General features: G+C 36.3%; 1 protein-coding gene across 2 annotated transcripts in view; it reads right to left on the reverse strand.

The window, feature by feature from the left end:
* The window catches only part of LOC138708176 (serine/threonine-protein kinase PLK1-like), a 368,265-nt gene that overhangs the window by 212,776 nt on the left and 128,020 nt on the right, over positions 1 to 27,469 (reverse strand). For both annotated transcript variants that reach the window (XM_069838442.1, XM_069838440.1), the window contains exon 2: positions 8,727 to 8,834. In XM_069838442.1, the coding sequence (XP_069694543.1) occupies positions 8,727 to 8,834 (108 nt within the window). The remainder of the gene's footprint in view (positions 1 to 8,726; positions 8,835 to 27,469) is intronic.

Consider the following 27,469-nt stretch of genomic DNA (forward strand, 5'->3'; position numbering starts at 1 on the left):
CCTAATAAATGTCAATACAGTTGTTTTTCTTTCAGCCGTATTTGCAAGTCATGTGTTCAAGTCAACCTGTCAATTCGTATAACAGTAAAACGCAAACAATGGGTTTTAAAATATTGCAAAATACTTCGCCCTGCTAATAATACTGAGTACTCACTCTTCCTATCCTTAGAGAAGGGAGCCTTATATGTATTATAAAAGGGCCCATTTTAACTAATGTATGTACTCTACTTAACTACTCTTCTTCTTTCAGGGTCTCTGCAGCTCATCTCTGGAACTCTCTACCACAACATGTCATAGAGACTGTCGAACATTGTCTAGTTTCAAAAATAAATTAAAATTGCACTTTTTCAATTCAGATTCCTTTCAGTTATAAGCCCTTTTCTCTGCGATAGTTTGGAAATATATAGGCTATATATTTCTTTCCGTCCTTTCCCCTTTTTGTTCTCTTTATCAGCCGATGAATTTATTATCATAGCCTTTTTATTGTGAATTTTATTTAATATTAGTATTTATTTTCTTTTTTATTATTATTTTATTACATTCCATTTTGTTATATACTACCTTACGTTTTCCATATTAACCATTTGTATTTTGTTCTTTTTTATTTTATTGGGTTATTTTACGACGCTGTATCAACATCTCAGGTTATTTAGCGTCTGAATGAAATGAAGGTGATAATGCCGGTGAAATGAGTCCGGGGACCAGCACCCAAAGTTACCCAGCATTACCATTTGTACTAAATGAGTTGCTTTTACTATATTCCAATGTATTTTACTTTCTTTTTTCTATTATTGTATTATTTTCATGTTGTTTAGTGTCGATTTTATTATGCTATTGCTATTATTATTATTATTATATTATTATTATTACTATTATTATTATTATTATTATTATATTTCTTTTTTTGTAATATGTTAGTATTCTCTTCTTTAACTTTTTGTTAAATTGTAACTGCTTGTATACTTTGTGACCTGGTAGAGTGTAAAAGAAGGCCCTATGGCCTTAACTCTGCCAGTATAAATAAAGAATTATTATTATTATTATTATTATTATTATTATTATTATTATTATTATTATTATTATTATTTTAACTAGGCATCGAGCTCTATACTTCGATCCATAATGTCTGACAGGAAATGTAAACATTGCTGGCAGAGTACAATTGCAGTTCAACCAATCACAGAGGTCTCATTCCATGTTTGACTTGAAGTTGGGCGACCTGAAGCGTTCTGCCTCCGCCTAACTTCAAAGCAAGGGTGGAATGAGACCTCTGTCATTGGTTGAATAGCAATTATACTTCTCTCTTCCTCTGACGGTAGTGTATACTTCTCCTGTCAAATATTACGGAACGAAGTATACTAACATTAGGCCTTTAAGTTCGTAATAACGATATTTCGTAACACTTGGTTTAACTCCGATCTTTCCACATATTAAGTTCACGGTTGGCAGTCATTCTAGGATCCGAGAGTTCAGTGCGAGGAGAGTCTTGTGGGTCACAAGCCTCTAAGGCCATGGCTACCACACTGACTCGTAAGCTTGAGGAGGAACCGAGGAGGCGGTATCGATTCGCTACATCTTCGTGCTAAACGAGACTAGTCTTGTAGCCTACCGTCACAATAATACGTCGCGCTATATTGGTGTTCTATGAATGCACTCTCTTGTTGAGCGTTAGTTTAAGAAAAGGTGCATGCGCGTGTGTGTGTGTGTGTGTGTTTTGCATATTAATTTTGTGTAAAATAGCTAATACTAAGAGAACATTGAGGTCATTATTTTTTTTTGTAGATTGAAATAGAAACAGTTTCAGTTGGACGTAGGAACTCGACACTATATTCACATATTACAATATCGGAAGGAGAAAGACAAAATAGAAATTTTCAATTTTCGTGGTATTAGAAATATCCTTGGCTAACAGGGTCTGAGACAAATAACTTAATTTGTTATATCTGTATTGTTTGGGAATGAAAATGAGTGGTCATCATCTTCTTGTGGGTCTGTGTCACAAAAAATATATTCATAGAAAAGCCGAGAAGTATCTACTATATACGGTAAACAGATTTTTTTTAGCCCAGTATTTACACCTTAGCTTCGCCATTGTGAGTCACTCAGACGAACTCATTCCTATAAAACTGTCTCTTAATCTCTTCCCTTACTATATATTTTACCAGTTTCGTGAAAAAAAGTGTCATATTTTTTTTATTTTCGTATAGAGGTCATTTAATATTGCAGAATCACTGTACAGCACTAATTTTCTTACATACCTAAAAAATCACTATGAAATAGACATACATTCATACCTGAATTATTATCCCGAGTTATCTCGTGCACCTTGATTCCAGCTCTGGTAGTTCTCTCACTGATTTTCTCCTGAACTATTTACCAACTTATGTTTTTTTTTATGGATTAATTTATGAGGTACAATACCAGTGCTGTTATCAAGGCGTTAAATGTTGCTTGTCGTGTGATAGACTCGAAAGCAGGTATTACGCACAGTGGCAGATTGCATTCCGGACAGTAGTATCTGCTCTCCTATATGAGAGAGTTTTGGGAAGAATGGTGTAGCAGTCATTGAATATTTGTACCAGTACATCTGTTCTTCAGGTTTGTGACTACTGTAATGCTCTGCAGTATCTCTATGCCCAAAAGTACACGTATTTCAGAGTCTGTAGTAGGCCGCCACCTGTGAACACTTATTAGCATGCCGAATCGTCTCCTCGAATATAATGTTGATGAGGTCATTATCAAAGAATAATTTAAAAAAATTGAGAATTATCGTTATCAGAAACAATGTTAAAATTTTAGGAAATGTGGACCTCGGAGGTGCAGAAGAAGTGGTGCCAGATGTCTTCTATTCAAACCACTGTTGAAAAGACGCGACATCAACTGATCTGAATTTGTTTGTTGGTCTATAACTTCGTCTTCTGATACCGATGTATCATTTCCTAATCTTCTACAGGAATATATTCCTGATCAAAAGTTTCGGAATCACTAACTTGATCCATATTTACACAAAACAGTACAAAAACCACTAAACACAAACAGAAACCGCCAAAACTAACTAGCATCTACTCACTACTGTGTGTGAATGCTATATGAGCATAGAATTCCACTCGCAAGAAAGAAGTACAAAAAACACCACCAGATATAGCAATATCACTAACTTCTGTAGTCATCTAGTGAGGAAAAGGTTAATGAAAGAATGGAAACGTATATAGTAGGGAGAATAATCCTTAGCAGCGAAAATGGAACTCAAACGAGTTAACTCGGGTTAATAAATTTTGACACAAGTTAGCAACCCGAGTTAACTCGGGTTAATCAGGGAAGTGGTTAAGTCTGAGATAAACAAAATTATTCTAGTAAAGCTGATAAAAATCAGAGAACGCGATAAATTTAAACTCACTTAAAATGTCGTTTGAAAACGGACCTTGGTTCCGCGGATCCCTGGACTACAGGTTTGTAACCGCCGCCTAACATATCTGTCAATAGGAATACAGTATAATTTTTTACCGGTTATTCCATGACGCTGTCTCAACTGCAAGGTTTAATACTGCCTGTAGAATTGGTTATAGCGAGATATTTTGGTGCTATTAAACAGGGGATTCTCAACAAGACTAGATGTCATTCGCCTTACATTTGGGGAAATCCTCGGAAACATCACAACCAGGTAATGAGCCCAAGTCGGACTGGAACCCATGCCCGAACGCAAACTCGTATCACGAATCCATCTCTTTACCTCTGAGCTACCGAGGGTTAATCTGAATTTCGAGCTGATGAAATGTGGGGATCTTGAGGCGCGTATCAAGCATGTTTGATGTAAAATTATAGCAAAATGGTACACAAAAGCTGAGTTTAATACACTTTTGAAGATGTTTTTCTCCCCATTTTCCTTAGATTCTATTCGATCTCTCCCTCATACCTGACGTGGTTATTCCACGCTGAACGTGTAACGAGCAGCACAATCTCCTGAATGGAATTCTTAAATGCACAACTTCACTTCCATCGAAGTTTCCGCTCGATCGCTTCAACCGAATGCGTTGGTATTAAGGGATCGTCGTTCTCCACTCTTCCAGAAGAACACATACACACTATTCAGCGCCTTTCGTATCAACAGAGGAAAGTATGGATTTCTTTTACAACATTCCGGAAGAAAAAATCAATGTTTTGTCACGGATTAAACAAACAGTATTTAGTGATACTGGAGCGCGGAGAAAGTGTCATGTGTTTAAATTTTATTAAAATTTAGAGACTTCATTAATTTTCCATTCTATTAGTTCATTAAAATATTTTATGCATGTCATTATCCATGTATTGTGCGTCCATATCACCACGGTATGGCACGTCCTCAGAGTGCGTATAGAGACGGCGGCCTCCAGATATGGAGGGTAGCTGCGAATATATTGAACAAGCAGTCGCGAACAGCCGATAAGGGGTGGTCCTCCTGCTTGGGGGTTGGGCGAAGGGCTAGCAACCCATCACCGTAAAAAAACAGCTTGTTACGAAACCCCAAAATAAGCCTCGGAAAAAGGTGCTTAGAAAAATATTTGGGGATAAGAGGGACGAAGTTACAGCAGAATTGAGAGAGTTATACAACGCAGAACTGCACGCATTGTATTCTCCACCCGACATAATTAGGAACATTAAATCCAGACGTTTGAGATGGGCAGGGCATGTAGCACGTATGGTCGAATCAAGAAAAACATATAGAGTGTTAGTTGGGAGGCCGAAAGGAAAAAGACCTTTGGGGAGGCCGAGACGTAATGGGAGGACAATAAAATGGATTTGAGGGAGATAGGATATGACCACAGTCTACTATATACAGTCACGAAGCTTGAGTTTTGAGGGTGCTAGAAACAATAGACTGTGACGGTACTATTTTGCATTGCCTGTAATGAGGCGATATTAGCGATCCTAGTGGTGAGCAACTATCTAGGCTAATGTTTGCATATTTACTACGTATTCAGCTTCGCGACTGTATATGCTAGACTGTGATATGACGGTAGGGACTGGATTAATCTTGCTCAGGATAGGGACCGATGGCGGGCTTGCGTGTGGGCGACAATGAGGCATAAGTCAGTAAGTATGCATGTCATTATATGCACTTTAAACCTAGCCCAATTCAAGCGAGACAACTCAGCGTCTACCCTTCTGGTTGAAGGTAGAAACCACCTCGGACAGTGGCAGAAACGTACGAAATGGGATTTGTAATGTTCACCGAGATTCCTAGAGAGAATGACAAAGGAGCAGAATTTGAGGCGGAACTCTTCTAGAAAGGCAGAGAAAAAACAAATGAAAGATAGACGGTCTCCTGGCAGAAGACCTCTGCATTATAATGAAAACGACCGACCGAAGCTCACTAATCATCCTTCGGTTGTGAAGAAGACAGCAGGGTAATGATTCGCTCGAGCGCATGGAGTCGAATATTCATAACCGTTCGGTTGAAGCTTCACTCGGTCGGTCGTCACAGGTTGACCAGTTGGAAATGGCTGTACTAGGTTCACTAATCAAGCGATGTGGCATCAGGCAGTTTAACATTTCCATAGTGCCTACTGTCGATCAAAGACAGTTTTCAACCTAAGGTTGGAACTACCGGTCGACCGTGATGGTTCGGTTGGGTGTTTTGCTTCCATGCGGAATTTGTAAACGTGCAGCCAACCTGCTGTGTATACAACTCAGTAAACCGACTCCATGTAATATCGCGACCCTCGATCGGTTGTTTTTATTGGAACTGTAAAATATAAAATTATAGCAGAAGATTTAAAACTGTGTTACTGCTTCACATTTCAGAAATTATGATAAAAAATAGGAAATATGACAAATTTAATTCGTTAATTGGTGCCATCACAGGACCCGTAAATAATAAAGTAAGGGGTGAGACAATTATTCTCGAAATGTATGAATTTACAACTCGGATATAAGGAAGTGAGACTTATTTATGAAAGAGAGGGATAAAGTAACATTTCAGGCAGCCGAAGTGAAACTCCTTAAATGTGTTCTTGCATATAAAGTTAGCAAAATAAATAAATAAGTAACTAAGTAAGTAACTAAGCAAGTAACTAAATAAATAAGTATATATATATATATATATATATATATATATATATATATATATAAATGAAAATTGAGAAAAGCAGAGGCAAATGAACTGACTATATGAATATGACTAGCAGTTTCAGATTATCATATATTAACTTTTGGCAGTATAAACTCACTGGCAAGAAAAACTTAGGAAGACTTCCTAAATCCATCAGCTATCAAATGTAATTTCTACAGCACAAAATCCCAAAGCATGGTGGTAATTCTTTCTTACGACTATTGTCTCTCGACTCACGCTCCAGACCCCTCGAAAAACTAAGCTAGAACACTAACCGAGCCACCGCTGTGGAGTAACTGTTAGTATGTCTGACTGTGAAACGAGCAGACCCGTGTTCAAATCTTGGTTGGGACAAGTTACCTGGTTGAGGTTTTCTACGGGGTTTTCCCTCAACCCAATAAGAGCAAATGCTGGGTAACTTTCGGCGTTGGATCCTGGACTCTTTCGCTGGTATTATCACCTTTATCTAAACACTACCCCCTTCCATTACCTAAAATTCCACCTGCTGGGAAGTGCGCTCCATATCAGTGAATGGACAGTACAGCCGATAGGAACTGAATATACGTCACTACTATCTGGTCGGCCTCGGTAGCGTAGTTGGTATAGCGCTGGCCTTCTACGCTCGAGGTTGCGGGTTCGGTCATGGCCCAGGTCGATGACATTTAAGTATGTTTAAATGCGACAGGCTCATGTCAGTAGATTTACTGGCATGTAAAAGAACTCCTGCGTGACAAAATTCCGGCACACCGGAGACGCTGATATAACCTCTGCAGTTGCGAGCGTCGCTAAATAAACCCATAATTTTTAAATACTGTCGGCTAGGGACACGCGACAACTAGTTAATGCTTGTAAACCAAACGCAGGGACCAAGGACGCCTATCCTGATACAGCTATTTATCCGTACCTTACGACTATCGAATCGGCGTAGGTGTACTGTACATGGAGGAGCGCTCCTGCTCCTGGTGGCGGAGTTCAGTGACTGTGTTGTTTCTACGTATAATAATTAGGGGCCGGATTTTTATGCAATTACATATTATATTTCTTTGAACCTAACCGTATATAAATAACAAATCTTTACGAATCTTGTAATTGCCATTAATATATTAAAATTTGATACTATGATACTACATTTTTTTTACATATTTAACCCACATTACATATTATGGCTTGGTATTACTTAAATTTACATATTTAGGGGTTTTATTCATTTTTACTTCTCTGAAAGAAAAAAACACTTCTGCTGGGGAAGTTTACAATTTGAAATACACAGATTTAATAAGCCTCTTTACTTACCTAAGAAAGGATATATTTCGGGACGAAACATAACGCCCTTAGTTCCAGGAAGTAATAGAGGCACTCACCCCATACCGCCCACTGTAAATATGAGTGAACAAAAGGCAACCTTTCTCATACAACTACCTTGTATTGTAAAAATCACTCAGAAAACAGCGTTGCCTCCATGCGGTGGATGGGACGAGGACGACATGATTTGTCTCGAACTATAATTGCTCTGCACACGTCTTAACAAGCCGTTCCCTTGCAATTTGCAACCTTACCCACCTTCATCCTAATTCTTCCAGGGAAAACCCGTGTCATGTCTGACATGAGACTTTCAGGTTATTGCTTGACCTCTATTTTAAATTTAGTAGACCTATACGGAAATGGGATTTTCTGAGTAATTATAAAGTATGGTTCTCGGCTGGAATAATCTTACCCTTCTGAATGAGGCAGGAATGTCACTTTTCAAACAACAGTTTGTAAATGCCTATAGTTTGAGATTTAGTAGGTACTTGTTTTTTACAGGGAGCAGCTAAAATGCATGTGTCCCACATCTCCTCTTATTTTCTCCTAGTCCAGTAAAGCGAAACAGTGCTTTCATTACTGCTATGTCATTCACTTCACTCAGTTCTCTAGTTTTAGTACTTACAGTATAAAGTGCGAGTTTATCTATTGCTTTTAACTAACTAAAATGGCCCCTGTATCTTCAACCCTAACGACAAAAATAAAATCATGGATTGCAATGGACGAAGCTTTCCCTACAGATGGAAAAATAGTAATGTGTCAAGTGTGCGGTAAAAAAAAGTCGGGTGTTCTATGAAATCACAACTGGATAGTCTTAACTATCCTATACCTGTCAGATATTGATATTAAATATTTTCATGATTTTACATATTTTGGTACATATTTAGCTTATTTTTCTTACATAAATATGTACATATTTCACACCTTGATATTACATAAAAATCCGGTCCCTAATAATAATGCTATGTTAAAGTGGTGAAAGATGTGTGACATCCAGCACAAATTTCAGATGTAGGCTACTATCGAAGTTATGAACCTCCGATTTCGCAATAAATACCCTCATCTATTAAAACACCACACATTTAACGCTACACGTTTCTAACGCAGAAACTGCTCTATGATGCGTATTTTTCCTTTAATTACTTTTTGCAATCAATTCCGGTAATTTTAGTATCAATAGATGTTGACATCATTTTAACTTCACTGACGTGTCAAGGGAATTAATGGTAGTTAATATATGTAAATACGTCATTAGATGAACCTCAGCGAAAGAACTCTACTGTACATGAGTGATTATAAAACTTGTATAGACTTCATAAGTACAAATTTCTCTCACCTTTTGCATGTGATGTCTTTTTGTGATTCTGTTCTTGGGGATGATCTTGCCGGCGTACACAGTGTTGGTAGTGAGATCAATAAGTTCATGTACCCGTGCAAATCCACCCTGCAAGAAAAAACAATAACATTTAATTGAAGCTAATTATAGTACACTACAATAGCATAGCACTAAAAAACGTTATGTACAGTCACATTCAGATAGTATAATTGCAAAAAAGAGTATTCAGTGGTACATAGTATAGCTAAATTTTCTGAAAAGAGTTTGATCCATATATTTAATACAAATGTTATTTTCTATTGTACCATCGTGGCCAGAAATCCATTCCGAATACATGAAGCAAAATTCGTAATGAATAAATCCTCTAGGGAAGGTTTTATCAGCCTCATATCCTAATATTATTTTTGTAATGACACATGGAGATCTAAAAATTGTTGTGTCAATTGGATCCCAGTTCACGCGTTCAAACCTAGTCCAAGAAGGTAGGAGATAATTTTAGAGTGGCTTCCTTAAAGGGTAAAATGCAGCAGGAGGTTGCCGTGTCATGACTACGCCATGTAAAAATTGTCCCCGAGGGAGGGGCTCTAAGAAATATCCACAGAATCGGTTTTCCTAGACCAATCAATAATTACTCTTTGCGGATTAACTTCTCCTGAAGACGAAGTTTTGTTTTGAATACTTTCAAATCTGAAGCGTGATTCATTATATACTCGCAAGAATTCTAGAAGCGATTATTCCTTGTTAATATATCTACGTAAATAAATATTTACATTATTGCAAATCTTTCTATTTATATTGGTATAATAAAGTAAGAAACAGTTGAAGTTCACGATAAAGCGATAAAAAAAAAGAATAAGGCATAAACAGAATATGGATGAGAACTATAAAAGTCACACTTCTTCGCAACATACCGCAAATGGGGCAGTTCTTGAAAGTTTTCCTAATTTTCCCCCAATTTAATTATTGATACCATTCCATCAACACATCACAATTTCATCATACTGATCACACTTCTCCGATCTCGACTCGAAGTCGTACGGAGGCATGTCGGGTGCCTGCACGCACCATATACAGCGAGCTTCAAGCACAGTCGCCTGGTATGAGTGCTAGTCCTAGGAAGTTCGTACCAAAATACAGTTTTCAGGTTGAGGGCAGTCACACAGACAGTAGATCACGCCAGCTCTATTGCACTAGCTGTCTTGTACATATACGCAGTATATCCACAAGTGTGGATGGATGACTTTCGTAACTACATTGCAGCAATATGCATAGTAGAGAAGCAGTTTCATTAAATGCTAACGTTTGCAGTGGAGTTGTGTAGTTTAGTGAGCGGTTTTTAACATGGCAGAATTTAAATCTTCCAATCACACGAAGCTGAATGCAATAATTTAAGATTTGCTGGTAATCATATATATGAACAAATGGAGAAAAATTTTACTGGAAATTATGTAAATTGGAAATATAATCTACAAAATGAATACTACTTCAGGAACACTGCTACGAAATAATGTTGGTATGTTTCAATATCTGTTCAAAAATGACGCCGCTACATGTGGAATAATAATTATTGTTCAAATAAATATACCTATACACATATTATATATATATATATTTCTGAGGAGTGGCATATTGTATATTATAAGTTATACTAATCCGCAGAAGTCCTAATAGTTATTAAAGCAAAAAAGGAAAGTGTTCTTCAAACGAATTATGGTTTTAATGTGACGTGTCATATATGAAAATGAATTATTAGATTCACAAAGCTGTTGTTCACTTCGTGGTACAGTAAGTAATATTGCATCATATTTCAGATTCGCTCCCGTTGGGTCTTATGACGGGAACGAACATTTTCGGTGTATGCTACAAGTATTGTTTCTATGAACACAGAAGGATACTTCTTTTGATAAACTGAAAATGTACATTATTATTAGTTGCAGCATAGCTATATTATTATTATTATTATTATTATTATTATTATTATTATTATTATTATTATTATTATTATTATTATTAGATCCTGTTTCTTATTTTAAGGTCCTGGATCATTGGCACAAATATAAGTTTGGTTACCACCCGACTGTACGTGTTTGTTTTGCTGGTTTCATGACGTTACAAGCTGCGTCACTACTCTTCATTTGGTAGATATATAGTCAAATCTCACACAACTTAACAGTTTCGGTACGAACTTTGTAACTTTGGTAATCATCGTCACTGATAAATGTGCCTATCCTGGGAGTAGTACAATGGACCAAAAATGTTTAAGTTAAAATATTGATAATATGGTTTGTCAAAACTCGTTCCTAAATATATTAAAACGAATACGATGCACTATTACAGAAGTGGAGAAGTATCGTCTAATACCGGAACATGGGTAGGAATTTGCAGCATTTGTCCTCGAAATAAATTATTCTACATTGCCAATTTTCTGGTAACGTGGAATACTATAACATTTACGTAGATTTCTGTGAAATATTTCCTTCAGGTGCTTTGTGGACATATTTGTTATCGGCAAGATAATACGAACATCTAAGAAGTGATAACGCGGACGTCATAACTTTAGTATTCAGATTGCTTTCCACATCTTCTCTTCAAGATTTCACAAGAAACAATCCAACATGTATTGCAGTCCAACAAATATTCATGGCGTAAACATGGCACTTTTCCTTAGTCATTATAGAGAAATAATGAAATTACTGTCATGACTTTAGAATGCGTGACACCGACAAAGTTCTTCTCTCCGTCTGTGTCAGGATATTTCTTCAAAACCGATTGAGCTAGATGAGATTTGTTAATTGTTTATAATAAGATGTGTGCACTGTATTAATCCGCCATGACAGTGCTTGCACAATGTTGAAATAAATAAATAAACAAACAAAGTAATCCTAATGTACCAGTGACATCCTATCGACAGTGTTAAGTTAAAAGGGCATGACCCCAAAAAATTTGAAAATTTGAGATTTTCATGATACACTGTTTATGTCCATATTAAGTGTAAGGATTTAATTCTCAGATAATTGTTTTTGGTATAATTAACAGTTCTTATAATTGAGGGGCGTTTTCACAAAACTCGTTATCTACAAAATCTTCTTTTTTTTTTCAAGACAACTCTTTTCTAAAATACACAACTGTAGATACCGAGTTTTGAAAAATCACTTTTATTTCAAGATCAATTTACTGATATACTTACCAACTTTAGCTTAATTCTGATAGCACCATTGGATTCTCCTGACCCAAAAACATAAGGATACGCTAAAACCTCAAAATCGAAAAAAATGTAGATAACGAGTTTTGTGAAAACACCACTCAATTTGTGACCCTCATTTTTAATGCGTGGCTTGGTAAACCCACAGTCTAGTTTATAGTCACGAAGCTTGGGATGATTTTTCGCATTTCTCGCGATAGTTGCTAGCCGTTTGGAGCGCTGTGAGTACTAGGAACAATAGACTGTGTCACTGCCATCGTGATCTAATACAGGCCGTAAGGCAGACCATATAACTCGCTTAACGCGATCACGAAGGGCGGCGTTTCAACCATATAAATTAATTGGAATGCATAATGAGTAACGCATATTTCTCTAAAATGTAGTGTAATTGCATTAATAAAATTTAAAACGATTAGGAGACACGTCAGACATAATTCACTTACGAATTAAGATGTAATATTATTTTTGGTGTGAAAATTACGTTATTCTTATGTGTAATACCTGCCTTTATTTCGATTAAATATTGCGAAATTCTTGTACATTAATTTATGCACGATTCAATAATTTTCAGTTGCACCGCACGGATATTTAGATATGTTCAAATTATATATTATGTTTACAGCGCCAGTTGCCCCTTTCTATCTAATTTTAGTGGTCTCCAATGCCCTGCCATTCATATCGAAATTATAGGTTATGTTTACTGTAACTTATTTTCCTAAATTCGCAATTATATATTATAATTAAGCATAATGTCATGTATGATACTCCCACATTAAATTTGTCTGTATTTTAATACTACAATTGAGTACTGAATTATTGTATTTATCTAGTACCTAAGAGACGAAGTAACACAATCGTACGTACACTAATTTCATAGGAGTGGTATGGTAAATTTTCTGTCTACATTTAAGGAAGGTAGATGTGCTGAATGAAAATCAAAATATAAATTATTTTTTATTAAACCTGAAAATAGCTTCCATTCTAAACTTAAAATGTTGATGCGAACAGGTTATGTTAACATGTAAACTTCTCTTCACACTAAAATAACACAGTTTTGTAATTATTTCTACAACATATTATGCAACAAGAAGTAAACGGATTTTATGGATACATTACACTCAAAACTTAGCAATGATACGCAATAAAGTTATAATATAATATTTCACTGAGCTCCATACACTGAAAGAGAAAATCCGAACATACATTACGGCCTGGTCTAGATCGAAAAGGCATTGACTGTGCTGTATTTCGCATTGTTGTGTAAACTGTGAAATGTTCGTTATCGATTGTAATAACTGTAGATGGCTAAAATACAATAATTGGAATAATAATATGGAACAAAGAGACGTTTGTAGTACTGTAAATTGTAAGAAAAAGAGGTCAGAGTCATCCTTCTTCCGAAAGATCCAGGAAGGTGAGTTTATAAAATATAATATATACTTTATGAAAATAATATATAAACCTTATGTATTTCATATTTTATTAGTGTTTCAGATTTATTTCAAGGCAGCTCAATTCAGCTTGACAATTAAAATAAATATCATATGCAAATATCTTAGAATATAGTTAGTAATATGTTTTCTTATGTCTTTAGCATTACAATAAAAATAATTAGGTCCAATACAGATCCTTGAGGTACACCTAGTTTATCCTTTGCATAATATTTGTCTCTCCCTAATATCCACAAACTGCGTTCTAATAAATAAGATAAAAAAAACTGTAGTGGAATGCCAGGAATTCCATAACGTTAACACTTCACGATCAACACAATCGAAGTTATTACAACATAGAAATAGTTATTTTATATTAATTTGTGCAAAATTAGTTACATGTAGCCTATTTAAACTAATGCATTAATGGCTTTCGACATTATGTTATGAATACATTTGCTGTACAGTCAATAAAACGAAGTTTGTCTCATTTCGGTGCACAGTACACAGTTTCATTTATATTCTGTATGTAGTTCATCAGAGGAATCTGTGAACTAGAATATCATCCGCAACATGACAAAATAAGCGAAATGTTGCGAAACTCGTAAGACATAATGAGGAAGTGTCATATAGTAACACCGATTCCTTAACTTTTAATTGAGCGTGAGTGTAGACTTTAAGGTCATGGATTAGGGTTTCTCCATGCAGCATATCTGAGACATCATTACAGCCACAATTGTTCCGCACACCACACGGCCTGCTGACAAAGGGGCTTCGTCTCTGCCCGACGACTAACGCAGAGCATTCCAAATTTTTTCACTCTGCCTTCATTACATCGACATGATTACGTGGCATGGTGCATTGTCAAAGAGAAAAAGAAGAAATAAGTATGCAAGTACGCACGCATTGTGCGCGTGTGAGTCAGGATGACTCTGGACAACATCAGTTCATGTCAATTACACTCCATACAGGATTCAAAGCGTTGACCCCGGTGCTTGTAACATCTTGACACAGTCGGAGCGGCCACCGGGGTCAGACGCCCAAGATATTTCTGTTAATAAGTGCAACTCATGGATGCGAAGTTTATCAAAATATGTTTCAAGATGATGTTCAATGTCAGACGCTCTTCAGTACAGATTTTATTCATTGTATTTTAGCGCGATAATTTCGCAGAGGGACCGTGCCTGTAACACCTCTACATTTCACATTGGAAAGGCCATTACGATTAAACATAGACAAAACCTTTGACCAACTACTAGACCAGGCATGTCAAAACCCTGCACAATGTACAGTCGCGCACATTGTGCACTGGTCTCTGTGCAATGTGCAGTTCCTATTCCCCTACCTGGAGGAAGTGAATCGGCTTGGAGGGGAACGCGACAGGGCTGTACATTACCTGCAGTAGCAGAACAGCTTTGGTTTCAGTAACACAGATCAGTACGGGTGTGCTCATTGAGCTGTGATTGTGAATGCGTTATGAATATAAAGTGAGGAGTCCACAGATATAACGAAGAAGAAAAATCACGAATCATATAACGTAACTGTTATGATGTTTTCCTCAGCCAACAATTATTTTAAAATGAAATGTGAGAATTTAAATCAGATTAGTAAAGTTCTCAAAATATGATATCCGCCAGCTCTTATTTCTTAATTAGTACTCTCACGGCAAGACAAACATGACAATGATGTTGTTTTGGAGTCTGTACTAACACAGCCATGAATGGTTAGACGGCATACAGCTTTTATCTGATAAGCTGATAAGTGATGAGAATATTGAGTGAAGAATACATATTATGAGAGTCTTGAGGTTGTAAGGGAAGGAAGAAAGCAACTATTTGAAAAGCGAAAAAATTTTCTCGAAAAATAATACATAATGGCGAATTTTCCATCTCACGTTACTATATTATCTTAATATACTTACGTTAATAAATCTTTAAACCTGACATAAAGAAAATGTCCTCGCTTCACAGCTTGTGAAGTACTCTTTTAACTCAATTCAGTAACGCTCTCAACTTGCTGATACTTGCTCTCAACGTTTTCCAAATAAACTATATATAAATTTAAATTCAATTTATTAATAATAATGTGAATTTATATTAATATACAGCAAGGAAATGATTCCAGTGTAAAAGCCTCACAATGTCCTATTGCATGTAATTGGGAGTAAAATATTTTCTTTAACATTTTTGCACCAATGTTCCCAATAATGCTTGAGGAACAATGAAAGAGTATTACTTTGAAATAATCAGTACCTACTATGTAAAATGAAATACTGTGTTCGTTTTTGTTGTTTCGAAATTACTGCAATATTTATATTTTCTTCAAATACTGCATACAAATCGTGTAAATAAATGATTCTTTACAAACAACTGCTTTGTGAATTGTTACTGAGTAAGTCTATTGTTTCTTGCGTTACAAATATTGTCAAATATAGACACTGACAATAATTGTGTTTTTTCCTTCTGCTAAGTATGTTTATGATATCCAAATGTCAATTTAATTGAACACTAGAAATGCAGAATAGATACTTGTACATCCCTCCCGCTAAGAACTGGAAAGACCAACACGTGAATGACGCAATCTGCACAGACCGGCGTTCCGCGCACATACACTGCACTTTCAGTGTCTGATTTCTGACATGCCTGTACTAGACCGTTGATTTTTAACGCTGGATACCTGGCGAATCTAAAGAGAAACTTGCGCTAAAGCGACGTTTCCACTTTTGCAACTGCGCAGGAACAATGAGAGGCAAGCAACAGTTGCCAGTTACGCAGATATGCAAAAGGCAAGAGGTAGGGATAAAATGTGCGCGCACGATCATTGCGAGTCTCCCGCGAGACATTGGCAACTATAGGCCGCGCAAGGAATGATTACCGAAAAGCAGTGGTGGCGTTACTGTCTGTTTTGACGTGTGTATGTAGGCACGCCGAGGGAGCGAGAGGTGCAGGCCGATGGAAGTACTGTCTCTTTCAAGAAGATGAACAGATGGAGACATCGCCTGTGGAAATGAAGAGCGTAGCAAGAGAAAAATTCGAAGCGAATTAAACGCGCAACATATGTTTACGAATAAAAAATAAATAATTTAAAGGAGTTAATTAATAGACTACTTCTGAAAAGAGGAGTTTGATTGAAAAAATACTTTTATTTTATTGTGTTACTTATTTTTACTTATTGCTATGTTTTACCAATAAACTAATTTAGTAACACAATAGCTACACAATCTCATCTTTAAGTAAGTTTGGACAGCCTTCACAATCGCCAGGCAAACATCTTTTACAATACTTGAAATAGTAGAAACTGACGCTTTGAAAGCGAATCTTAAATTTGGAAAGCTGCCATCAGTGGGTAAATCCTTAAACATACGGCAAGTCTGGTAGCTACTGGAACTACTTAACGAAGAAAAGTATTGCTTTTACTTATTTCTGCTCCAATCAACTGTAATATCATTCCAAAATCTGATCGTGACATCGGAGTAAAATTTTGCAGGCGATTTTTCGGCCAGCTTCACACATTCAATCATGATTCTAGTTTCATCCCTTCCTTTGCGACACTCTCTCATCCAAAATGAAGGTCTTTTTCGTCACTTCCGTTGTGGTCGATCAACTGCAATAATCAAAACAACTGCGGTGACAGCTACAACTGCATCATCAAGCGTTGATATTGGCTCTTCGGACTGGATCCAAAATCCTAACCACATTCACTGGAATATGACGTGCACCTATGGAAACGTGGTGTGCGCATCATTTGCTTGCCTCTCATTATTATAAATGCGCAGTTGCAAAAGTGGAAACGCCGCTTAAGGAGAAATGTGTTTGGGTAGATTTTCGCGGATATTACCCTTTGACCTGTCAGCATACTGTACTATTTCTCCATTCATATCATCACTATCGTAGGCATATTGTAACTGTCAAAAGTATGAAATTATAGATATTTATGTTTAGTCAAGTATCTACTGTCCAAATTCCATGAGAGGATCCCTGCGAGGGGAGTATGGTCCTTGCGGGGTAAGAGGAGAGAGTAAGCCAGTAACTCGGCGTTCTTGAAGGAGCAGGTGGATGGGAGTGATGTCATTGGCCGGCTGGGACAAACAAGGCTCAGTCAATGGCCGGCCGGTACCGTGTCGGGGATAGATTATAAGAGTGGGGGAAAAACTCGCATTCCTTGCTGGGATTTTCTCGTGAAATGTGGACTGTAGACAGGTTCGAACCTCACAAGTGACACCAATAAGGCATCACTTACGAGGCAACCAAGATAGAAGATAATGAGGTAGTTAGGCCAGTAATTAATGACATTTATTGTTTACATCATTCGAATACAAGGAGTCATTTTACTGATCTAAGTAATGATTTTTCTTATAGAGGAATCATATTTCATTATCATAACGTTAAGTAATTACAGTATATAAACATAACAAATGAAATTCAGTTAAACACATATCAGTAACGGACATCTGTAATTAACAGACTGTTTACAATTTACTGTGAATTTATACAAGATCTTGCGAGAATATTATTTCTCAGTAGCGGATATCCGCAGTTAATGCAGCAGCTAATGAAACAAGAGTTTTTTACTCTCAATATCAGGCGCATTTAAATAAGTCATTCTCTTTAATTAGAAAGAAATCCTCATCTATTCACACTTGCTATATTGTATAACTGCTGTATCAAAATTACCATCTCTGAAAATGTCGCCTTGCAGATGGGAAGTAGAAACGATAGGCGTAACTCTAACAATGCGATTTATATTTCTCGAATGGGGTTTGGTACAGTACGGTAGTGGGGAGGGGGTCGCAAAAGAAAGTCTTGCCCAAAAGTGGGTCGCGCCTTCAACAAATTTGTGAACCACTGATATAGACTATAAATTGCATGTAAAATAGGCCTATACAACCATTTGTAATTATTTTCTCCCGTAGATTCGTGGAGTAAGGCGTCTTGCCTGGATTTGGGTTAGAGAATGAGTGCTAATTCCATTTTCCACGAGGGAATAAATCTTCTCATGAAATTTCGGCCAGTGTATAGACCGATGACCACCTAGCATCGTGATGAATTTGGAGAGCTACGATAGGTAGCGAAATCCGGTTCCGCAAACCAACTATAACAGCCACGAGGATCATCGTGCTAACCACACGATACCTCCGTACTGGCTAGATGGTCGTTCAACTCTGTTGACGCATGCAGTCGGGTGATCGGTCTTGGTTCTCCATGGGCTGTCGCGCATATTACTATTAGCACCATCAACACCACTATTACTGTCCAAATTTCACGAGAGGATCCCTGCGAGGGGAGTATGGTCCTTGCGGGGAAAGAGGAGAGAGTAAGCCAATAACTCTGCGTTCTTGAAGGAGCAGGTGGATAGGAGTGATGTCATTGGCCGGCTGGGACAAACAAGGCTCAGTCAATGGCCGGCCGGTTTCGTGTTGTGGGTAGGTTATAAGAGTGGGGGACAAACTCGCATTCCTTGCTCGGATCTTCTCGTGAATTGCGGACAGTTCCTCCACCACCACCAAAGAGTTTGTAATATATAACTAGAGACACCAACGGCGCTAATTTCGCGTACAAAATTGAACCGCTGTTCGGCCGCCATTAAAGGGAGTTCATGCAGTTCATGCTTATTGAGGTGTACGAATAAATGTAAGTACACTTGAAGGGAAATAATAAGAAATGGTGAAATACTGCGCCGCAAATATTTGTTCGAACATAGCTACTATTGTAGGATGCCCAGGAAAGCATGCATGTCTTAATATTTGGAAGAATGTTCCAAATGCAGTTCCTAGGCCTACTATTACCACTACTACTAGGTCTATTATTACCACTAGCACTGACTAGGTCTCACTACTACTAGGCCTACTAATACCACCAAAACTAGGCCTATTATTACCACTGCTACTAGGCCTTGTATTACCACAAAAACTAAGCCTACTACTACCACTAATACTAGGCCTACTATTACCACTACTACTAGGCCTATTATTACCACTGCTACTAGGTGTATTATTACCACTACTACTAGGTCTACTATTACCGCTACCAATTGTATTAAAAAGTCTGTACTGACCTCTAACTTGGTGGTCATCAATTACACAATGAATAGATTGTTTTATGATAAAATTTATTCTCATATTTTAAATCAGTTTCGAGAATTTTTATGATCTCATGTTTCACCACTAAATATTTTCTAAGCACCGTATACCTTCCTCTTCCTTTGCATTAAAGGACTGAAATATAGATCATATATATATATATATATATATATATATATATTTATTACAGTAAATATCCACTATTATGTCTTTAAAACAATACTAGTAATACTGAAAATTAATGTTGACATTGCCATTATTCAATATCTCACATACTTATCCCGAGTGTATATGGTGATTTAATTTATTTTTTAGAATATTGCCATTATAATACTTTGATAAATATAGCGCTCCTCTGCCAGGCACGTTTATTTCATCACGACTCATCCTTTGTAAAAGATGTTTAAAACAGTGTCTATCACCAGGCTACATCAATGTATTGTGGTACTGTTTTCGAATTTCGCGCCGCAAACACTCCCTTTAATGGCGGATGCTAGCCGGTTCAATTTGTGACATTTTTCTTGTTTGCCACTCACGGGTATGTGTCTCTAGTAAGTATTACAAACTCTTTGACCACCACTGATATTGTCAGTAACGGATACTTATTTCCCTGAAGGTGTTCGAAGTTTCACTGCGCTGAAACATATTCCATTTCTAAATATAAAACTATCCTTCCTTTCTTTATTTAACAATACTCTTATTACAACTTTTTTCCACAGAAATGTTAAGTGTAGCTAAATATAATAAAATGGGATAAAGGAAGACTGAAATGAGCAAGCAGAGTTACGGACGGAATGATAGGTACAAAAATATTTTTAGCGTCTGTAGAATAGAAGTTCAAACAGGACGAATTCATTACTACCAGCAGAGCAAGAACAATTCACTAAGAGACATAAAACCTCGTACACCAGACAAAGGAGAGTTTATATCCAACAACTTTCATGGTCGTTGTAAAAAGCAATTCTACTTCACAAAGCGGCTACATAAATAACAGCCATTACTTATTTCCGTTCTTGTGAAAAATATTTCGTAAATGCGTCAGACACAAACAACCCTCAATATTGTTATCGTACAAACTTCAATGTGATAGTAAGATGCATTTCACAACAATGAGACTGTACTTAGCAAACAGTTCCTATAGGCCTATCCGTAATTAGATGCACCAAAAGAAGCAGCAACACTCCATTGAAACAGGAGAAAACCACGTTCGTCATTTTAAATATGGGAGCAGTTAAAAGTGAATTTGACAGTAGAGTTGTGGCTGATTAGTCTATAAAAATAGGCCTATATCTTCGATTTTAATTAAGGTTTGATCCACCTTCGTTTTCAGACGAACTTAAGACTGATAAGAATTATTATTGTATGAATAGAATTTATAAAACAGTTATATTACCGGTTGTTCTTTATGGTTGTGAAACTTGGAGTCTCAATTTGAGAGAGGAACATAGGTTAAGGGTGTTTGAGAAAAAGGTGCTTAGGAAAATATTTGTGGCTAAGAGGGATGAAGTTGCAGGAGAATGGAGAAAGTTACATAACACAGAACTGCACGCATTGTATTCTTCACCTGACATAATTAGGAACAGTAAATCCAGACGTTTGAGATGGGCAGGGCATGTAGCACGTATGGGCGAATCCAGAAATGCATACAGAGTGATAGTTGGAAGGCCGGAGGGAAAAAGACCTTTAGGGAGGCCGAGACGTAGATGGGAAGATAATATTAAAATGGATTTGAGGGCGGTGGGATATGATGATAGAGACTGGATTAATCTTGCTCAGGATAGGGACCAATGGCGGGCTTATGTGAGGGCAGCAATGAACCTCCGGGTTCCTTAAAAGCCAGCAAGTAAGTAAGTAACCGCTGGGGCCATTACAAAAGGTCAGAGTGACGACTGGGGTAGAAAATCTTTCCTAAACTTTGTTCTCTTGGAAAGGAAGATCGATCCAATCTTCGAAATAATTTCAGTTTCTATACATTTCACCAGCAATGGAAGAAGTGAAAGTTACAACTGCTACTGAAAAATCACCAGTAAGCCTATCCACTTGAACAAATCTTAAAACTGTCCATATTGTTATATTCTGAAATCGCAGAATCTCCTAAAAAGTATGAATACTTAAAGCTAATTTCTTACAGTAATATACAGTCTATAAAATTACAAATATATATATATATATATATATATATATCACCTCTATGAAAAGGTAATAAAGCGTCATTTTTGCGTAATTCTGGTACGAGGGTCTATAAAATATGACGAGTAGAAAGAAAGAACTTGATAAATCACATTACTATGAAAGCAAGTTAAAAGTTTCAAGACGCAGTATATTTATTCTCTTTGGGTTATAGTTCTTTTATTTTATTGGGTTATTTTACGACGCTGTATCAACATCTAGGTTATTTAGCGTCTGAATGAAATGAAGGTGATACTGCCGGTGAAATGAGTCCGGGGTCCAGCACCGGAAGTTACCCAGCATTTGCTCGTATTGGGTTGAGGGAAAACCCCGGAAAAAACCTCAAGCAGGTAACTTTCCCCGACCGGGATTCGAACCCGGGCCACCTGATTTCGCGGCCAGACGCGCTGAACGTTACTCCACAGGTGTGGACTGGTTATAATTCTTCAAATTTCTTTGGACGAATGAGATTGTTATTCTGTACAGTTGAATCACACAAATCTACACTATCTGACCTATCACATGACATCTAAAAAAGAACACGAAAATCATTAATTTAGGACTACCACGTTTTGCCCTGTGCTCTTTATATGCTAATGTTTTTTAGGAAATAATAGTACATTATGCAACGAGCCTATAATGATAGTAATTAAGATGCGAGTATGTTTGTTTATGAAACGACTGCTTTTTATGCTCGACCATATTTCTAACTTGAAATTATTCAGACGTATTCATTTTATTTGTATCTGACAGAAGATCGGAAGTGACCTTGTGCATAGCTCTTAAATTGTGAGATGTGCGCAGACACGAAAGTATTGATTTTTTCAGAGGAACAATAATGTCATTGATCTTGATGTAATGTAACATGAACTAATTTTGATATAACCTGGAAATTGATTTAGAATTGAAAAACGAGATGACAAATTGAATTTATTTGAATATTTACAATTAACGCTAATTATTATAGTAACAGAACATAACCGTCTGCGACAGTATTGGATTTCCAGCTCCGTGACGTTTCCCTCGTTGTCTTTCGATTGCATATCCGAGAATAATCGAAAACCTGAACTTTAATGAACAGGTGTACTTTAATGACATGCATTAAAGGACTGCTACCAGGTGTATAATTACTACATTTCGGCATGGTCGAGCATAAAATATTATAGGTCATATGTAGGCCAATCCCCACTGGTTGTAGTTTTCATGCCAAGTACCTGTCCCCGTCTCCTTACTTCATAGGCTGTCTGTCGCATGTAATCACTGCAGATCGAGTTTTGGTCACCGCTGCTTTACGGTAATGCATATTCTGTGTTACAGAATTTTGCACGTACGGTATAAAAACGAACCACTTTCGGTCGCATGATCGTAGAGCGAAACACCTGGCTACATACACTCCAGGCGCACACAACATTTGGCTAACTGAAGCGTGATTCTGCAATTACATTCCCCGCAGTCAAATTATTACACACATGTGAATCCGTTAAACCGTTTTTATTCCCGCCAACTGTACATACCGGTCGTTCCACGTATTTTCTGCCATTTTTCTGAAACACACAAGAACTGAACTTACTGATGAGTTGATGACGCTGAGAACAAGTTCAAACACCTTTACATCTCGTACACGTTCGTCTACAACTTTCCGTTCTGCAAAGGAATTTTGCAATGTTACATTAGTTCGGATCAAATTTCTGCACATTTAAGGAAGAAAACTAAAATTCTTCCTATCATTTATCATCATAGGGGCCGGATTCATATGCACTAAAAAACGAAAAATTATGCATGCACTCGTATATACTATGTTTCACCATTACCTTATAGTGCTTCAAATCCCTTACCCTGCTAATTACAAATCTGTATTATTGGATAATCCTAAAATATATATTAGTTTTTTGCCGTACGTCCCTTTCCGAACACAGAGGCAAAAGCATTCAACCTTTTCCCTGATTCCTTCCCCAACTTCTCCATTCCCACTTTCCCTCTGTCCTTCATAATCTCCTCTTCCATTTTCCCTTTACTGATCTTCATTTTTTCTTCCTTTATCGTCCACACCTGTGGAGTAACGGTTAGCACGTCTGGCCGCGAAACCAGGTGGCCCGGGTTCGATTCTCGGTCGGGGCAAGTTACTTGGTTGAGGTTTTTTCCGGGGTTTTCCCTCAACCCAATACGAGCAAATGCTGGGTAACTTTCGGTGCTGGACCCCGGACTCATTTCACCGGCATTATCACCTTCATCTCATTCAGACGCTAAATAACCTAAAGCGTCGTAAAATAATCTACTGAAATAAAGAAAAATAAAAAAAATCTTCCTTTATCTTCATTTGCTTATTTTCCTTTTTCTCATCTTTCCTTTCCTCACGAATGCTTTCAGCTTTCTTTTCCTTTTCCTTCTTTCCCTATGTCTTCTTAGCTTCTTCCCCTTCCCTCTCGCTTCCCTTCTATACATTTTACCCACTTAAGTCTACGTAATACGGACTTAATTATTTTCTAACCTGTCTCTGAGAGGTTTCAGGGGTTTCTATCTCCGACAGGAAAACGCGATTAGACCAATATCTGGTTACCCCGGGCTCTTCGCACGCACTAAACTGTTGATAGCTACAGAACCTGTAGTCAGGAGTCAACGTAACTTGAGTCATCACTGTCGCAACACGAATTAAGTTAACTCTACAATAATTAATTTGCCGATGTCATTTTCGAATTACACCGAATCAAATTATAAATTGGAAAAATGTGAAATAAATATTTTCATAGAGTTGTTTTCTTTTATTTTTTTCTATCCACATATACCCATCCAGGAGCAACTTCTTCCCAATAATTTCTGATATTTTTATCTTTGTAATCCAAATGCGTTGCATTTCCTTAATCACATTGCAACATGCATCATTAATAGAAATAGCCACGAATTCGCGAAATATGATTTTTCAGCGGATAAAAGCGAAAATGTTACGTTTCAAACCTTTCGAGATCAAAATATCGCAAGTTTAAACTCGCGAATTAGTGTTTTTAAAGAATATGTTTTATTAGTTTTATAAAAGAAGTGGTCCATACCCGTGGAGTAACGGTCAGCGCGTCTCGCCGCGAAACCAGGTGGCCCGGGTTCGATTCCCGGTCGGGGCAAGTTACCTGGTTGAGGTTTTTCCGGGGTTTTCCCTCAACCCAATAAGAGCAAATGCTGGGTAACTTTCGGTGCTGGACCCCGGATTCATTTCACCGTCATTATCACCTTCATCTCATTCAGAAGCTAAATAACCAAAGATATTGATAAAGCGTCGTAAAATAACCTACTGAAAAAATAAAAGAAGTGATATAAATATGAGTAAATTAATACAATAACCTTTGGATTAAATTATAATAATCTGCTATGAATTGACATGTACTAAATATTTCAGTTAATATTCAAATCCTATTTCAATACAGAATTTAGAAGCTGATATTCAAACAATATTTCGAGTGACGCTATTTTTTAATATAAAGTATAAATAGTCTGAATTGTTTGTGGTGGCTATTAGTTAAATTATTCACACACAAGTTTGGAACTGTTACACAATTTCTCTACACAACAGGTAAGTGCTAATAGAAAACAGTAAGTACGCCTATAGTTAAAATGTACAAAGAAACTGGAGCATCGCTTGGAGATGCAGACCTGCAGTCTTTGCGGAAATACGCATGACGATAGAATTATATATTTACACTTTTAAACGTGAAATAACACGGATTTTATGTTTTATTTTGTGCGAAATAACACCGAAATTAACCGAATTATTATACCGAAATTTAAGATATTTATCGTAAAATAGGATCCCTAATAATATTAAGAACTCCCTATTTCATTAATTAAAAAAACGCCTATGCCACAAAAAGTAAAATTTAGGAAAACTGAAAAAAGATGAATTACTCTCGAATTACGATTACTTTTGTTTCACAAATTGTATGCTCACAAAATATTATTATGAAACACATACACTTCCAATTACAACTAATTATTTAAACATAATTGATTAAACTTTGTGAATACAGGTCGTTTTTGCAATCAACATAAATGTAACACATCGTCTGTATTTTATACTTTTTTTTTACAAACTACGTATATTACAACTCAGGAATACAACATGGAAGAAACAGAAAGTAAGCATTCACTCGCTCTTCTACAGCTTCCTTACTCTGTTGGAAGGCGTGCTGTTTCAGCCAAGTAGTGAGCCACCAAAAAGTTTCATTCAGAAAGACTGCAGAAATATTTCATGAACATACTACACTCGCCTTTTCCTCGCCTATTGGCACCGCACCACGTGGTCTTGAATATTCTGAAGTGAAAAGAGTCACGTTTCGAAATAACCTGAAAGGAAAAGTGAGTTTTACAAGTCCATTGATGAATTCCCTGCATAAAACTGCCTCTGGAGTGACTTTGTTATAAACAGAATGGTTCAATTTAGCAATGAAGCTCACTTTCTCACTTCGAAGACTACTCTTAGTGGATGTTTGCAAAGATAAACATGTGCTTCTGTATAAACGTCCCAACCAACTTATAAAACTCATTGATCTGCTCCACAAATCAACTGGACTTGCGGCTTGAATGAATGATGTATTCCATCAGTTCGTTCACAGAGCACAGCCTATCAATTTTCTTTGAAGTTATTTTTGTACACTCACTGCAATTTTGAGTACCGTGTATAATCGCATAATATCAGGATCCGTGGAGTGTTTTTGTCTACCACTGTGGAATAATACCGAAAAACTGAGAACAGCAAAAACTGGCGTATACGTTGTTTTTTAAATCAAAGATTCGCTTGTGTTTCTTATTACAATTTCAGGCTTATCGAATGCTATGGCTGTATTTGTGTTTAAAGTTGATTACAAAATCCCGTTATCTCTCCGTCTTCAATTGTTGATGATGAGGTTGGGTAACGTTTGTACATTATTATTATTATTATTATTATTATTATTATTATTATTATTATTATTATTATTATTATTATTATTGGTCTGTAATTTTCATAATTATTTGTATGCACTTTTGTTATTTCTTGTACATTTTAAATCTTGTGCTAAACTGTTATTGGCCCCAGGCTGTTGTACAGCAATTAAATATTAGTAAATAAATAAATAAATTATTAATCATTGATGGGGTTGGATAACGTTTGTAAGTTATTATTATTATTATTATTATTATTATTATTATTATTAATTGATAGGGTTGGGTAACGTTTGTACATTATTATTATTATTATTATTACTATTATTATTAATCATTGATGGGGTTGGGTAACGTTTGTACATTATTATTATTATTATTATTATTATTATTATTATTATTATTATTGATGGGGTTGGATAACGTTTGTACATTATTATTATTATTATTATTATTATTATTATTATTATTATTATTACTACTACTAATCATTGATGGGGTTGGGTAACGTTTGTACATCATCATTATTATTATTATTATTATTATATTAATAATCATTGATGGGGTTGGGTAACGTTTGTACATAATTTTATACTATTATTATTATTATTATTATTATTATTATTATTGGTCTGCAATTTTCATAATTATTTGTATGCACTTTTGTTATTTCTTGTACATTGTAAATCTTGTGCTAACTTTATCTTGTGCTGAACTGTTATTGGCCCCAGGCTGTTGTACAGCACAATAAATATTAGTAAATAAATAAATAAATTATTAATCATTGATGGGGTTGGATAACGTTTGTACATTATTATTATTATTATTATTATTATATTATTATTATTATTAATCATTGATGGGGTTGGGTAACGTTTATACATTATTATAATAATATTATTATTATATTATTATTATTATTAATCATTGATGGGGTTGGGTAACGTTTGTACATTAT

Source organism: Periplaneta americana, chromosome 10 (genome assembly GCF_040183065.1).
Source record: "Periplaneta americana isolate PAMFEO1 chromosome 10, P.americana_PAMFEO1_priV1, whole genome shotgun sequence".
NCBI classification, from domain to species: Eukaryota; Metazoa; Arthropoda; class Insecta; order Blattodea; family Blattidae; genus Periplaneta; species Periplaneta americana.